Source organism: Apodemus sylvaticus, chromosome 3 (assembly GCF_947179515.1).
Source record: "Apodemus sylvaticus chromosome 3, mApoSyl1.1, whole genome shotgun sequence".
NCBI lineage: Eukaryota > Metazoa > Chordata > Mammalia > Rodentia > Muridae > Apodemus > Apodemus sylvaticus.
The window spans coordinates 156,845,657-156,862,241 of NC_067474.1; the positions used below are offsets into that span (position 1 = coordinate 156,845,657).

The window sequence follows — 16,585 nt, forward strand, 5'->3', positions numbered from 1 at the left end:
ACCATGGATACTTCTTTTTCCATTAAGTCAACAGGCAGCTATGTGTAAAAGATATAATCTTAGTCAGGCATGGTGGCATACACCTTTAGTCCCACCACTAAGGAGGTAGATGCAGACAGATCTCTGAGTTTGAGGCTAGCCTGGTCTACAAAGCAAGTTCCAAGACAGGGGTACACAGGGAAACCCGGTCTCAAAAAATTAACCCCCGCCCCCCCGCCAAATTACAATAGCAGAAATGACATCTGAAGTCGATAGAAGTGTCAAATGTTGGACTCAGGCTTGTACACAATCATGTTTTATTTGAAAAGATGTCTACACTGTATTGAGTACCAACACAGGTGACCAAGACACTACAGCTCTGTCCTAGCAACACTGAGTCCCACGGAAAGAATGTGTTATGTCACGAAGATGGGAAATATCTTCTATTAACATCAAACTTTTACATCCACCACATAAGAGCAATTAAGATGATACAAAATTATTTTTGCTTTCCTTGTCTTTCCTGAGCAGCAGAAGGCAGGTGTTACAAACTGGTCGGTCTTATTTCCTATACTAAAGCAGGCACAGGAGTCACTTCCACTTAAGGACAGAAATGTTCTTGGTTCTACAGCGGCTGAGCCTCTGGCATCTTGTGACATCCAACAGCATTCTCACCATCTGGGAGGAGATCTCCATTATCCAGAAAGACGTGGCTGATCTGCGGGCTTGAGTCCATGGGAGATGAGGACCTGGCTCTTCAACTTGGGCTTTCCATCACCAAGGAGAGTGGAGGAGACACACCTCTGGGTCATTAAGTCATCGGAGGCTTAGAGACGGTTTGAAGACTTGTAAAAAGCAAACCATCTTCCCAGAACTGAAGGCTCAGTGGAAGCTTCTGACTAGGCTGAAATGTGTATGTATCAACTGCAGTTGCAGGCAGATTAGCAACTGCAAAAGAACTCGTGCCTCTGAGATGTAACATTACCAGACTCCTTTGCTTTTTAAGAATAACAGAGACTGGCCACGACAAACAAACCCATGGTTACAGTTGCGAAAGCTGGTGATACTGTCTCCGTTTTGCTCCATTTTCTAAGCCTGTTGTCTTTTGAATCGTGGATCACAACATTTATGCTAAAACTTTTGTTTGCCAAAGGCAGATGCTTCTCGGACCTTGGCTTGTCCCGTATCTTTCCTTTGGTATTGTTGGCAACTGGAGGAGGGGGGGGAGTCACCATGGCTGTGAGTGGGGTGGGTGGGCATTCCATGGGTCATCTTCCTCCACTGGAAGAGGATGGGGAACAGGGCAAGTTGGAAGCTCTGTGACTTTCAGAAGTGTTGGGAGAACCACTTCTTCTGTTTAGCTCTTTAGGGCCTGTGGAAATAAAGAAAATTATTACTGCTTTTACTGTGGTTGGGACCAGTCACTCCCTTCCCCACTGTCAATTGATCCTATTGTCCTTCTCTGTTGCTTCAGTCCCGGAACCTTGTGCCCTTTCCCCTCAGATATTCCCTTCCACACCTTTCACAGCCAGGGTCAGGACTCCAGTCATTTGTAAGCACGATACATGGACAGCTGCCTGACAGTGCGCCTTCCAGTCATAGATTGCACATCCCCTCCTCCCTGCCCATCGTATTTCTCTGGTTTTCTTCTGGTCCTGAGTTGGAACATTCTAAAGGAAGCCTAACCAGGATTAGACTCCTTCTGCCTAAAGTCAACACCATGGGGATGACCTATGAGGTGGAAGGGTGTGAGGGGCGGGTGTGGGGGAGGAACCTAAATGTAAAACATGCTCGCCCGCCACCCCACCCACCGTCTCCCACAGTGTATTTCTTCATCAGAACAGCGGCTTTAGCACTGTGACGGTGCTTTTTCCCCCCAGCCCACCTTCTGTTAATGGCAGAGGGAGCGAGGAGATAAGGAAACAAGTTAAAACCTGGGATTTACATAAACAAAGAGTATAGAAAATAAAAATATATAGTTAAAAAAAAACTGGGATTTTTCTTTCAAATTTGAGCAGTTGGAAAATTAAGCCGAGAGATCAGATCTGTTCAGACCTCAAAATAAGTCAGAAATTTGTGTTTTCAGAAACTTCTAAAGCCAGGGCTGACATCCATCTCAGGAAGACTGTCAGAGGCTGCACCTGTGGAGGCAATGGGCTTCTGAGGAGCACCTTGTTCAGAGGTTTCTGCGCATGCGCAAGCCAAGGTTTGAATGGTGGCAAGATCGCCTACATTCACACATCACATGGGGATGAGAGGTTACTTACGAGAACCTTCCAGAAATCTTCCTCATAACTACAACGATGATCCCTCCGACGAAGCCGATGGCTAACAAGACTCCAACTATGATTCCAACTAGAGTCACTACCGCCAAGCCATCTAAAAGGACAGGGGGGAGCGTGAGAGCCAGGAAGAAACAGATGTGCTGAGCCCCATTGTCACAAGCAAGTAACAGAACTGCCCTGCTGTTCTCTGCAGGGAACGGTCTCCGCTAGTCTCCCAAGTCCTGAGGAGTCAAGCATGAAAGCACTGAGCCACTTTCCCCTGCCTGGTACCAGAGAGCAAACCCAGGCCTTGAGCAAGCTCGTCGAGCCAGGTCCCACCAAGCCCCAGCTCCAGCCCCGGTCTAATCCCAGCTTGTGAATCAACAGGTTTCCGAGTCTCTAGATTTATCACACATAACACGCTGGCATCATTGTTGATGGGCATGCTTCTTTACGACTTCAATGACAAAAGTCCCTAAAAACTCAGAAGAGACGGAACATACTGCAGCATAATAACGTAGGTTTAATACATAAAAAAAAAATGTATGAAAACTTACAGCCAACATTATTTAAGTGGGAAAACCTCAAATTATTTCCATAACAAAGAACAAAGATGCCAGCTTATTCAGTATATGTTATTATTCAGTGATACTTTGTTATTCTCCACAGCTGCCATTAAGTAAATACACTAAGTGTGGAGTGGAGGAAGAAGTATGTGTGTATGCACGCTCAAATACATATTTATGTAGTTCTGTGTTCCCATACTAACAGGGTTACAACTCAACTATGCCCCCAGCTAGATTTCTTTCCAAATATACAGACTTCCCCCCTTTTTTTTCTCTTATTAGAAAGACGAAGGTGCTGGGCCTGGCAGAGCAGTCAGCCTGGGAGAAACTTTGTGAAACTGTCTCAAAGTAAAGTGAGAAGTGGGTTGGAGATGTTGCTTAGGGGTAGAGCATTGGCTTAGCATGCGTAAGGTCCTGGGTTCAATTCCCAGTACTTCAAAACGGGAAGGAGGGAGGGAGAAAGGAAGGGAGGAAAGGGGGTAGTGGTGAGATGTTTAATCTGCTTATTGTTTGACTGAGATCCAAGAAAGAAAGGAATTCTTTAAAAAAAAAAAAAGGTTCAAAGAAACTTACTTTTTATCTCCCAAAGGAATACTAAAATCCCATTTACCTTTCTTATCTGTTGTCTGAGTTTCATCATCTGCATTATCTGGAAAGATAAAAACACAGACGACAGAGAATTATTAGGATTTAATGACTATAATTTAACAGTTGGCAGATAAATTTACCTTAAGTGGAATGTAACAAAACTTACACAATGAAGGTAATTTCTTCAACAAACCCAACAGAGGGTTTAGAAGGCAGCCGGGACAGACAGATGGCTGTTTCTATAACTATTACCATCAATTTGCGACTGCTACTTCCCCCCTACAGGCTCACAATACTTTTGCACCCATTAGATTTTGTCTTATCTTATTCTCAGAGTCAGGGACACTGCGTCCCAGAGCTGTAAGATAACTGGAAACTTTGAGGCATAGCAAAAGAATCCAGGTGTGGCTGCTTCATCTTTTTTTTTTTAAAATCAAGATCCCGGAAAAGAAGAAGGGTTATCTGAGCCTTTTCCCAGCAGGCTTCTAACCTGGGAAGAGGTAACCTGGGCTGCTTCCTGCTATCTACTCCTTTCTTCTTTGATGGTCAGAACTAGGCATTGTGGGGCAGCACACAACCCCGCTAGGCCGAGTGAAAGCTGGTCACGTGACTTCCACTTCCACTTTCAAACTTCTTGAAGGTTTCTTCTTGCATCCCAGCCTGGGCAACAATACGCACCCTCTTCATTTCAAGTTCCTCCTCCCAGTGCCAAGCCAAGATTACAGGTGTGTACCCCCTAGGATCAACTACCTGGAACTGGCATTACAGATGGTTGTTAGCTGCAACGCTGTTGCTAGGAGCTGAACCCTAGTCCTCTAAGAACAGCAAGTGTTCTTAGCCCCTGAACCACCCCTTCAACACCCAAGAGCAACAGAGGGAATGCTCAGTGAAAGGGGGGGGGCTGCTTTTTCTACTGGTTGGATGCTGAATCACCATAGAAATGAGAAATCCTCCATGATTTCAAAATGTGCTGTAACACTCCTTTCTTTGCTGGCTTGGTTGTGCCTAGTATTTAATGGTTTTTTTTTTTTTTTTTTTTTTTTTTTTTTTTTTTTTTGGTTTTTCGAGACAGGATTTCTCTGTATAGCCCTGGCTGTCCTGGAACTCACTCTGTAGACCAGGCTGGCCTCGAACTCAGAAATCCACCTGCCTCTGCCTCCTGAGTGCTGGGATTAAAGGTGTGCAACCACCACTGCCTGGCTGGTATTTAATAATAATATTTTTTTAAAGGACTTATTCATTTTATTATTTTGTGTATATGAGTACACTATAACTGTAGATGCCTGTGAGCCTTCAAGTGGTTGCTGGGAATTGAATTTAGGACCTCTGCTTGCTCGAGTCAACCCCACTTGCTTTGGCCCAAAGAGTTATTTGTTCTTATAAGCACTCTGTAGCTGTCTTCAGACACACCAGAGGAGGGCGTCAGATCTTGTTATGGATGGTTGTAAGCTACCATGTGGTTGCTGAGATTTGAACTTAGGACCTTCAGAAGGGCTCTTAACCGCTGAGCCATCTGTCCAGCCCCTACCTCTGCCTCCTAATTGCTGAGATTAAAGGTGTGCACTGCCATGCCTAGTCAACACAAATCCTATTAATTGTGCAGCTCAGTGGGATTATACTTAATCTTGTACAATCATCACCTTCATCCATTGACTGAACTCTTTTTGTGTGTGTGCCAAGGCTTGAACCCAGGACCTTGGTTGGCCATGCTTGGCAAGTATCTGTCAGAGCCTCATTCTCAACCCCTTCCCATTGTGTAAAATTTAAACATACTACACAGCGACTCTTCATTCATTCCTCCTAAGCTTCTAGGGGCCACCATGCCGATGTCTATGACTATTGGTTTCAGCACTTCCAGGTGCTTCAAGCAGGTAGTTGCACACCACACTGTCCTTGGTGTCCAACTGAACTGTCTTGTGTATAAGGTAGCATTGCCAGCATTTCTTTCTCTTTTAAAGCTAAATAATATTCCACCATATGTAGATATAACGTTTTTCACCTGATTGTGAACACTGTTGCTTCCAGGTGTTAAATACTGTGGACAGTGATATGTATGCAGTGGTATGTACAAATATGGAAGATTTGTTTTGTTCCTGAGACAGCATCTTATATAGCCCCATGTAGCTATTTTGTAAGATAAAGTCTTATTATGTAGTCTAGGCTAGCTTCTAATTAGCAATCTTTGTGCCTCAGAATATGAGCATTATGGTCATGTACTACCAAATCTGGATCTAAAGAGATTTTTGTTTTAAGCCTTAGAAGTGCTAGAGGGGCTGGAGAGATGGATTAGTGATTGGATGTGCTGGCTGTTCTTCCAGGGGACCTGGGTGGGTTCAATTCCCAGAACCTTCATGGCAGCTTACAGCTGTCTGTACCTCCAGTTCCACAGAATCCAACACCCTCACACAAATGTATATGCAGACAAACACCAATGCACATAAAATAAAAATAAATCATTAAAATAAAGAAAAAAAGAGTTGGGCTGGTGAAATGGCTCAGTGGTGAAGAACACTGACTGGTCTTCTGAAGGTCCTGAGTTCAAATTCCAGCACCCACATGGTAGCTCACAACCATCTGTAATGAGAGCTGATGCCCTCTTTTGGGGTGTCTGAAGATAGCTATAGTATCCTTACATATAATAATAAATATATCTTTGGGCTGGAGTGAATGGGGCTAGAGCAAGCAGAGATCCTGAGTTCAATTCCCAGCAACCACACACATGATGGCTCACAACCATCTGTACAGCTATAGTGTACTCTTATACATAAAATAAAATAAATAAATAAATTTAAAAAAAAAAGGGTCTTGAGTTCTTAAGGCCACACTGGCAACTGGACCTGAAGTATGCATTAAATAACATACAACATTCAGTCAGGCACAGCGGCCTATGTAATCCCAGCACTTGGAAAGTAGAGGTAGGATGATCAGGGCTCCACAGCTACAAAGTCAGTTCAGGTTGTAGGCACCAGCCTGGATAATGGACACAATCCAAAGTCCTGCTGAGTCTGACTTATAGCAGCCATAATGTGAAGTAATAGAATTGCTGCTCTTGAGTTGTCAACACAAGATTGGTTAAAAATTCTTATTACTTATTCATTTGTTTCTTGTATGTGGGCACTGTGCTGTGGTGGCCTGCAGGAGACATTTTCAGGCCTTAGTTTCTTGCCTTCAAGCATGTACGATCCAGGGACTGAACTCAGGTTCTCAAGCTTGGCAGCAAGCCTCTTTCTTTACCTGCTGACCTGCTGAGCCATAGAACGCCATCTTACGCAAGATGTTTTTCCTTTTCAAAAATGTATTTTACCTCTGTTATGTGTATACATTTGTGTGTGGCACCCTCAGAAGACAGTCACTGTGAGAAGCTGGGAACTGAACTCTGGAAGTATTCATGTGCTTGGCCAGTGAGCCATCTCTCCAACCCTAACACAAGGTTCTTTTTTTTTCAATTAATTAATGTATTTATTATATGTATTTATTTATTCACTTATTATAATTTATTTGTCTATATTTATAAATATATAACTATTTATTTATTATTATAATTTATTTATTTATTATATGTAAATACACTGTAGCTATCTTCAGACACTCGGGAAGAGGGAGTCAGATCTTATTACAGATGGTTGCTTGCTCTGGCCCAAAGATTTATTTATTTATTATATGTGAGTACACTGTAGCTGTCTTCAGACACACCAGAAGAGGGCGTCAGATCTTGTTATGGATAGCTGTGAGCCGCCATGTGGTTTGGTTGCTGGGATTTGAACTCAGGATCTTCGGAAGAGCAGTTGGTGCTCTTAACCTCTGAGCCACCTCTCCAACCGCCAGCCAACACAAAATTCTTAACAGAGGGGCGGCGATACCACACTGGGAAGGAGTCAGCGATTGCCCCATGTAGGAAGTTACCACTAGGTATCATTCAAGGTTAAGAGATATCTCTAGAAAAAGCCAATAAACTAAATCTAATTTGATAGTTGCTACACTGGATTCTGGACCCTTCATACAAAACCTGGTGTGGGATTTGTTTTCTTAGTCTCTCCTCTTGGACCCACCTCTATCGGGATGGCTTGTTTTCCCGCCTGCGAAGTGGCTTGTCACCACTCTGGCGGTGGTCGTCTCATGCTCTTTGTGATCATGGTCCGAGGTTCCCCCGGTTGGCAATTCCTCAATGGGAGGCTTCTCCCCACCCTCTCTGGGTGTAGGTACCTGTCAGAAGCAAGGCAAGCAAGAGAGAGGATAAATCCTGAAGGTTTAAAATGTACAGTGTCCCTTTAATCCCAGCACTTGGGAGGCAGAGGCAGGCGGATTTCTGAGTGTGAGGCCAGCCTGGTCTACAGAGTGAGTCCCAGGACAGCCAGAGCTACACAGAGAAACCCTGTCTCGAAACAAAAACAAAACCAACCAACCAACCAACCAAACAAACAAACAAACAAAAACCAGACACATTCCAGATGGAACTAAAACCAAATCCAAACCAAACCAAAATGGAGTGGAGATGGGGACTGAAACCAGTTCAATCCAGAAATTAAATGTTAGGATAAATCCTAAATCAAGAAGGTACTGAGACTTCTGGTCTTTTAATTCTTTAAGCAAGGAAAACAAAAACAAAAACAAACAAGCAAAAAACACCCTACAGTGGACTGACTTGCTCAGCTGCCACCCACCCAGGCCCAGATCCGGGGCTCTGAGTGTAAGTACCCCAAATTCTATACCATCTGCAAATGGTTAGAATCCATGAAAGGGCCAGTCCTGCTGATCCAAAGCTACAGGATCTCCAGGACACAGGGCAATTAACAGGATAATCAGGAGTACCGATGAGGATCCAATATGGACGGCACCCCAGAAGCCAGAGAGACATCAAACCGGACTCATTGCAACAAAATCAACAAGTGAAGAATGTGGACAGAGGGGTACACTGCGGGGCACACTGTGACACGTCACAGCTTCCACAAGGAGATGCTTTCTATGCTGTCTTTTGTTCATGTTGTTGGTGTGTATTTCGGTTGGGGGAGGTTGCAAGGGCAGATGCTAGGGAACAGAAAGATGAGTGTGACTGGGGTGCATGATGTGAAACTCACAAAGAAATCAATAAAAAGTCTTTAAAAAAATAAACCTCATAACATCAACTCGGCAGAATGATATGAAAGGGGACAGCGCACTGAAACCAACAACTTACTTTGTACTGGGCCCTTTAAATGCATTCTCAGTATGCACAGGCAACTCTGTGAAGTACATTCAACAAACAAAACTGAAGAGTTTTCACGGTGTGCCAGAACTCAGCCATTCCACCACAGTGGTTTGTAGTCCTGGTTTTAAGTATAAATGTATGCAGGGGTTGGGGAGGAAATATATATGTGAATGTGTTTGTTGTTCTGTGACATAAGTCTCTCACTGACCTGGGGTTGGTCAATTAGGCTAGGCTAGCTGGCCAGCAAACCCCTGGGACCCACCTTTCCCCGCCTCTCCAGAGTTAGGGCAATCACCGGATATCATCACATTTGGTTTTTTATATGGGTTCTGGGGATTGAACTCAGATCCTTATGCTTACATGTTATAAGGCATGTATGTTATGTAACGTGTTACCAGGCATGCATGTTACTGAGACCCATTTCCCCAACTAGCCCAGTGCTGGCTTTTAAACGTTTTCATTGTTTACCACCGAGAACATAGCAAATAATTTGTTGGGGTTTTTTTTGTTTTGTTTTGTTTTTGTTTTTTGAGAGAGGGTTTCTGTGTAGCCCTGGCTGTCCTGGAACTCAGAAATCCACCTGCCTCTGCCCCCCAAAAGTGCTGGGATTAAAAGCGTGCACCACCATGCCCAGCATAGCAAACAATCTGGATGAAGAAATACACAGGGTGAGGTTGGGTAGGAACTGGCTTGCGGCTTTCATACCCTTTTTGGATGAATGCATCTCCCTTCCCCAGGGACATACTAAAGTTTTTAAATCCAGACCTTTTTAAGTCACTTGTTTGTTTTATTTGGCAGAATCTTACTACGTAGCCCTGGCTATCCTGGAACTCACTGTGTAGACCAGGCTACAGGAATTATTTTACTATTTGCACTTATAGCCGCCATATCGTAGGATATGCATTTACAGACATCTGCCTCCTGGATACTAGAATTACACATATAATTACATGCCCCAGCTCATGTTTGCAAATACTGAGCTGGTTTCTCTCTATTTTGTGAAGATGTGGTCTATTTCTTGACCTCACTGTCGCTGTCTTCATGCATAGCAGAAGAGGGCATCAGATCCTATTACAGATGGTTATGAGCCACCATGTGGTTGCTGGGAATTGAACTCAGGACCTCTGGAAGAGCAGTCAGTGCTCAGAACTACTGAGTCATCTCTTCAGCCCATGAGAAGATGTGGTCTATTGCTCTCAAGGAGTCTGTGCCAACATAGCAGCTCTTTTGTCCCAGGATGAGACCTGTGTCACTGTTGTGAGCCACACCATTTCTTCATATGGAGCTGTTTTCTTACACAAGCATACATCATACGCTGGCATGTGACAGCCTGTTTTTGGAGGCAACTCCCCCTTTCCCTAGACACTTACCAGAGGAGCCTTGCCAGTAGATTCGTTCAGTCCTCCCGTAGCACCTGTGGTTGTTACTCTGTCTTCTAGACCTGGGATCACCATGCCATCTTCTGTACCTGGGGTCACAATATCATCTTCTAGTGCTGCACCTATAGTCCCTGAAAAAGAAAGGCAAATCAGTGATGCAGTATGCAAATGATGAGGACGAAAGTAATTGACTACCTATAGTCATGCTTCTGTTTCTCAGCCGTAGACTGTGGTCCTTCCTGTCCTGTCTCTGTACCAAAGCCAACACCACTGCCCTTGTGGGGCCTCTGACACATACCATGGCCTGGTTGTCTCTACCTAGAAGCAAAGGAAACTGGAAACACATGGCGAAGGTGCCACCCAGATGCTCTGGCCATGGACATGTCTGCCCGCCCCTTTTTAGTAGAGACAGTGTCTTCCGTGGCTAATGCGCTCAGGTGGACAGAGTATTGTATAGACCAGAAAAACTCTGTAGAATCATTTGAACAGTTTTCTAAACATACCACCAGGGTCCATGCTCTGTCCAAATCTACAATGTCCAACAAAATAATTGCTTGCTTTTTACAATCAGACTCAGGCGTAGGATTGAAGCTCACTATGGAGCACACGCTTGGAATGCCCAATAAATCCCCAGCACCAAATCATTAACCAGATAAAAAAGAGTCAATCATCGATCGATCAATCAATCAAACAAACAAACATCTGGCAAGATGGCCATGAAGGTAAAGGTGCTTTGCTACCAAGCCTGAAAATCTGAGATCAAACCTGGGACCCACATGGTGGAAGGAGAAAACCAACTTTTGAAAATTGTCCTGTGATGGCCACATGTGTACCATAACATATGTGCCCCCTCATAACTACATAAGAGGTAGTAAAATTTAAAAGTACTTCAACGAACCAAATCTCCATTACTATTTAACTGAGATTGATGCCCACTTGGATAATTAAGACTGCTGACTCACTGACTCCATACACTCATTTCAACTTCTTTTTTGAGATAGGTAGGGCCCCTCTACGTAAGCGCTGGGTGTTCTTTAACTCACTCTGTAGACCAGGCTGTCCTTGAGCTCTCAGAGATCCACCTGTCTCTGATTCTTGAGTGCTGGGATTAAGTGTGCGCCGCCATGCTACATATGGAGGCTGGAGTCAGTGGTGCACTTAAAGGTGTTGAGATGCAACAGGATGCTTAGTACCAAAAGCTAAACCTATTTGATCCAACTGCCCGTGTGTGTGTGTGTGTGTGTGTGTGTGTGTGTGTGTGTGTGTGTGTAGGTATGTGTGTGCTGTGCTGTGTGTGCAGAGTTCAGAAACCAGCCTCAGGTGTCATTTATGGTGGCTTGGATAGAAGTGACCTCCAGAGACTCGATGCTTGGCTCGTATGGAGTAGTGCTGTTAGGAGGCGTGGCCTTGTTGGAATCCGTGTGGTCTTGTTGGAGGAAGTGTGTCACTGTGGTTTTTGTGGGCTTTGAGGTTCCCTATGCCTAAGCTATGCCCAGTGTGGTGGTATAAGGCCTCCTTCTGCCGCCTGTGGAGTGAGATGTAGAACCTTCAACAGCATGCCTGCCTGTGCGCTGCCATGCTTCCAGCCTAGACAATGGGCCAACCTGTAAGCCAGCCTCAATTAAGTGTTGTCCTTTTTTATGAGAGTTGTCCTGGTCATAGTGTCTCTTCGAAGCAACTAAACCCTAAGTAAGGCATTACTTCTCCACTTGCACCTTGTTGGAGACAGAGTCTCTTATTGCTTGCCACTACAGAAGTCAAGCTAGCTGGCTTGTGAACTGTGGGTTCTCCTGTCTCCGTCCCCACCTCTCAAGGGACGCACTAGAGCCACCGATGTTCACTATCCATCGACTGCATCTGCTTTCTGTGCGTTCTGGGCTTTAAACTCGGGTCCTCGTGCTCGGATGACATGTGAGTCAACCTGACACAAACTACAGCCACCTAGGAAAGAAGGAATCTGAACGGCGAGGTGCCACGGCCGGCTTGCGTCTGTCTCCCCAGACCCCACGTGCTTCGAAATCGAAATCTCCACAGTCACTGAGTCAATAGTGCTTGAAGCCGGGGCCTTAGAGAGGTAACGGGAATTGAATGAGGTCATCAGGATGGGGTCACGGGGAGGTGACTGGTGGCTTAGTAAGAGAGGGTAGATCTGAACTGACGCATGCACTCTTACCGCGACATCAAGTCTTCAGCAGAGCTATGCCATTACAAAGGTGTTGGCAGAAGGGGCGCCACGCTCTTGAACGTTCCAGTCTCCAGAGCCACGAGGGGAATAAAGATCTAGGCTTTAGGGTCAATGGAAAATGGAGGGATTCAAACAGCATGATTGGGGTTGATAAGTGTCCTCCGCTGCCTCTGACTAACCGCATGCGTCTGCTCCAGTAATCCTTTTCACGAGTTACAATCTGACTCACTGGCTGCGGGCTTCCTCCCCAGACTGCATGCAGCAGCAATGGAAACACCGTGCCTGAGCGCAGAAAGAAGAAGGGACTGCGGAGGAATGGGGGGGAGGGGCGCTTGGAAAGCGCGGGGTGTAATTAAAGAGCAGATGTTTTCCAGTGGGTGCTGCTCTGGTGAGCAATGCTTCCCCCCACAATGTTATCCTCCCTCCGTTAAGACAGCCCAGCCAGGAGCACGGCTGATAAACATTTGATCATAACTCTCCAAGTGCCCATGCCAACGGGGCGGGAGGCCTCTGGAGGAAAGTTGCTCTGTTTCGGAGGAGCCTTCTCTGCGCAGCTGGCCCTATTCCAGTTGCCAACGGATGGTTTCAGATGAGCTACCTAGCCCAGGCATCCTTAAAAAATAAAATCTCAGGAAAAGCCTTAAAATTGTCAAAACTTAGTGCATACACATGGTAGGCCTCCTCTTGTGGTCATTTGCTACTATGGGCTGAGGGCAGGGATTGTGACTGTGGAATAGACAGATGTTTAATGTCCATTTTCCAGACAAATAATCCCTACTTAAAACCTAAGCATCCCTGTGGAATAGACACTTCTTTAGTGGCATAGCCACTGGAAAGATACCCACACTCCCACAAGCAAACCCTCACCCACTCTCCTCCTATAGACAACCCTACTGAAACTCACTGGGACACACACACACACACACAAGATATGAAGATATGAAATCAGGAAGGTGTAGTTTGTTAGTTTGGAAGAGAATGAAGACTAGAAGGACGGTGGGAAGGACCAGAAAGAGGAGAATATGGTTAGAACATACTATATACATGTATGAAATGTCATAATGAAACCCAGTATCATGGACAGTTAATATATGCTAATAGAGAACATTAAAAAACAAAACAAAACAAAACAAAAAACCCCTTCATTCCCCTGGATCAAATCCAGTTTTAAACATCAATTGTTAAAAGGTTTCCTGGAACCACTGTCAAAATCATTTTTCATCCCGTGTCTCTAACTTAAAACAAGCCCTGTTTTAAAAACAAAAGTTCTGAATGAAGCTGGCTTCAGTCCCTTCATAGAAAGCTCAGCTCACTGAACGAGTAACTCGATAAAAATTCCTCCTTGTTCTTTCTTCCCCTTGGCCCGAGGAGCCAAGACTGAAGTCGCCCTGAATAGACAAAGGGTGTTTTATGAATGACCATGCGTGTCTTTTGTCTCCCCGGCCCAGGATTCTTTTTGGCTCCATGGGAAAGTTATCTTTACAAGATTCTCAATTATTTTGGCTGAAGGCTCTCCCTGGTGGAGAGCGTCGACTCGGCCAGCTGCCGAGTTTCCAGGCAGCAGTTGACATCCCCCTTTCTCTTTTCCCGTGGTCCCCAAGCCCTGGATTGATGTCCTTGCACTCAGATGTCCTTCTAGGAGCTACACACTAGCACACAGGCACTCAGGGTTGCACTTCGTGCTTACATACAAACACTATATAAGCAGAGGGTGAGGAATCACGATAGCAACCAATGTTCTCAGTCTGGCTGGCCAGGAAAGTTCTGGAAACATCTGTATCCCTTCCCAGTCACCTGAGTACACTTCCTGACACACTCAGCTGCAGCTGGCACGGGCGCGAGACTCAATGGAATTTCTCCACATGACAGAAATCCGTCCCTTTGGATTTTAAAGAATGGCATTTTTAAAAAATTTTTTTTTTTAGTTTTTGGTTTTTCGAGACAGCGTTTCTCTGTGTAGCCCTGGCTGTCCTGGAACTCACTCTGCAGACCAGGCTAGCCTAGAACTCAGAAATCCACCTGCATCTGCCTCCCAAGTGCTGGGAATACAGGCGTGTGCCACCACTGCCCGGCAAGAATGGCATTTTTTGCTGTTGATCTTTAAAAAGGTAGGGGGCTCAGGCATCGAGTGCTCTTAACCAGATTTAGTTCTCAACACCTTCATGGAAGCGCAAAACTGCCTGTAACTTCTGTCCTAGGGGATCTGATGCCCTCTACTGTCCTCTGTGGGTACTGCATCTACATGCACGCGTGCACAAAGACAAACATACACGTAAACTACATTTTTTAAAAAATTCTGTATGTCTAGGCAGTGGCACACCTTTAGTCCCAGTATAGGGGTGGCAAAGGTAGGTAAGTTTCTAAGTTTGAGGCCAGCCTGAACTACAGAGCAAGATCCAGGATGGCCCGGGCTACACAGAGAAGCCCTATCTTGAAAAACAAAAAAACGCAGCCGGGCGGTGGTGGCACAGGTGGTGGTACATGTCTTTAATCTCAGCACTTGGGAGGAAGAGGCGGGTGGATTTCTGAGTCGAGGCCAGCCTGGTCTACAGAGTGAGTTTTAGGACAAAGAAACCTTGTCTCAAACAAAACAAAACAAAACAAAAACCAAACCAAACCAACCCCCCACCACAAAAAAAAGCCCACAAAAAACACAAACCAAACCAAAACACACAACAACAACAACAGTAACAATAAATCTGAGTATGGAGATTGACCAAGCCAGCTCAGTCAACAGGGCTTGCCAAGAGTTTTCCACAGGCGACACAAGCATGTAACCCTGGTGCTGGTGGAGGGGAGAGAGAGGATTGCTAGAACTTACTGGCCAGCCAGTCTGGCAGAACTGGAATGCTCAGTGAGAGACCCTGTCTCAAAAATAGATGGAGAGTGGCTGAGGAAGAAGACACTTAATATCAGCTTTATACATGGACTCGTACACAGGTCCACACACCCACATGAACACATACACACACACACACACACACACACACACACACACACACACTGAATACCCTTTTTTTTCAGATGCTACAGCCTGTTTTTCTACAAGTTGGTATCTGCATCTGTTCTGCAAAAGGCAAACCTGCCAGTCAATAATCAGATGTCTTATTTTCTCTGACACCACACTTACGAAGCCTTCCTCAGGTGATGTGACTATTCCTGTCTGTTTCCCCAAGTCTCTGTTTACATACTTAATCATTTGATTCATCTGTGTTTTCTTGAAGCAGTCCATAAAACGGGGATATATTCACAAACCTTATATGACAAGATTCAGTTCCACAACAACCTTTGTCCCGTAAGATTACGAGGGAGCTCAAATGTGGCACTGGAGATGTCATGTGTCATAGTGCCACACGTTCCTCTGTATCTGTGGGAGGTTGCGTAGAGGGGAGATGTGATTTGTCCTAAAAGCATGCGCATCTTAGAAAGGCTGTCCAAGTGAAGTCAGTCACCGTAAGGACTGGAGTCACTGGATAGGAGTATAGGTCCTGTCTGTAGAGCACTCGTCTGGCATGTCTGAGTTCATGCCCTAGTATCACATGAATTAACCAACAACATGCATGTACAACAAAACAAAAAACAAAAGAGAACTTTTTTTTTCTCCTACTGGGTGTGGTAGCTGATGCCCGGAATCTCACAAGCACCCTGGAAGCTGACTCAGGAGGCTTGTGAGTTCGGGATCAATCCTGAGACGCGATTAGAAACCCTATCTCAAAGCAAAGAACACAAATAACTCTGGCTCTTCTTTGAGGTCCCACAACTGTGACTGACAGCTGTGTCAGGATGAAGCTGCATCTTTCCTTCCCAGTCACACCCGCCTCAGACTCACTGAAGTGAACAAGGAAAACAAACTTTGTACTTCCCGTGATAAATAAGAGCACGGACACGAAGTAGCTGTTGATGCTCTGGAGGAAGAACGGAAGGCTATGTGGTCCAAATCAGTGCAAACAACAAGCCAGGTTTTTCCCACAAAGCGAGGTGTGTCCTGACCCACAGCAGAGTGGGTGTGCTCTTGAGTAGGGGGCATTTCTTGTTATAGGCCAGGAAGAACAGGAGAAAGAAAGCACAAGTCTATTAGTGGGCGTGTTGTAAATGCTAACCTGAGTGATCTGTACTTGGTTATTGGTTATAATAACAACAACGACGACAATGGCAACGACAACAGTAATAATAATGAGAGAAGGGTGTTTTTTTCCTGGACTGACAGATATTACTGTGCCTGGGTGGTTGGGGCCCCAAAGAGCTAGCAGGATCTGAAAACTTCCAATCTCACTAAAGATAATGATGCTTGCCAATTTGCAGTCCAAACGCCCTTAACAAAGAAGGTAAGACTCTCGGGACCAAAGCACCCAAGATCTTGCTTTGGATCAGCATCTTGCACACCACATTTTCTGCAATACAAATGCTGATGTATTTACTGCTTTGAAGAAAGAATGTGC

General features: G+C 45.1%; 1 protein-coding gene across 2 annotated transcripts in view; it reads right to left on the reverse strand.

Annotated features, from left to right (window-relative positions):
* Positions 1 to 279: 279 nt before the first annotated feature.
* The window catches only part of Pdpn (podoplanin), a 32,486-nt gene continuing 16,180 nt past the window's right edge, over positions 280 to 16,585 (reverse strand). Inside the window, exons 2-6 of one of the 2 annotated variants that reach the window (XM_052175730.1) lie at positions 9,953 to 10,092; positions 7,447 to 7,600; positions 3,420 to 3,458; positions 2,247 to 2,358; positions 280 to 1,351 (exon numbers count right to left, since the gene is read on the reverse strand). In XM_052175730.1, the coding sequence (XP_052031690.1) occupies positions 1,345 to 1,351; positions 2,247 to 2,358; positions 3,420 to 3,458; positions 7,447 to 7,600; positions 9,953 to 10,092 (452 nt within the window). In that variant the 3' untranslated portion in view covers positions 280 to 1,344. Of the gene's footprint in view, positions 1,352 to 2,242; positions 2,359 to 3,419; positions 3,459 to 7,446; positions 7,601 to 9,952; positions 10,093 to 16,585 lie in introns of those variants that run through there. The other variant, XM_052175732.1, reaches the window with a different exon arrangement.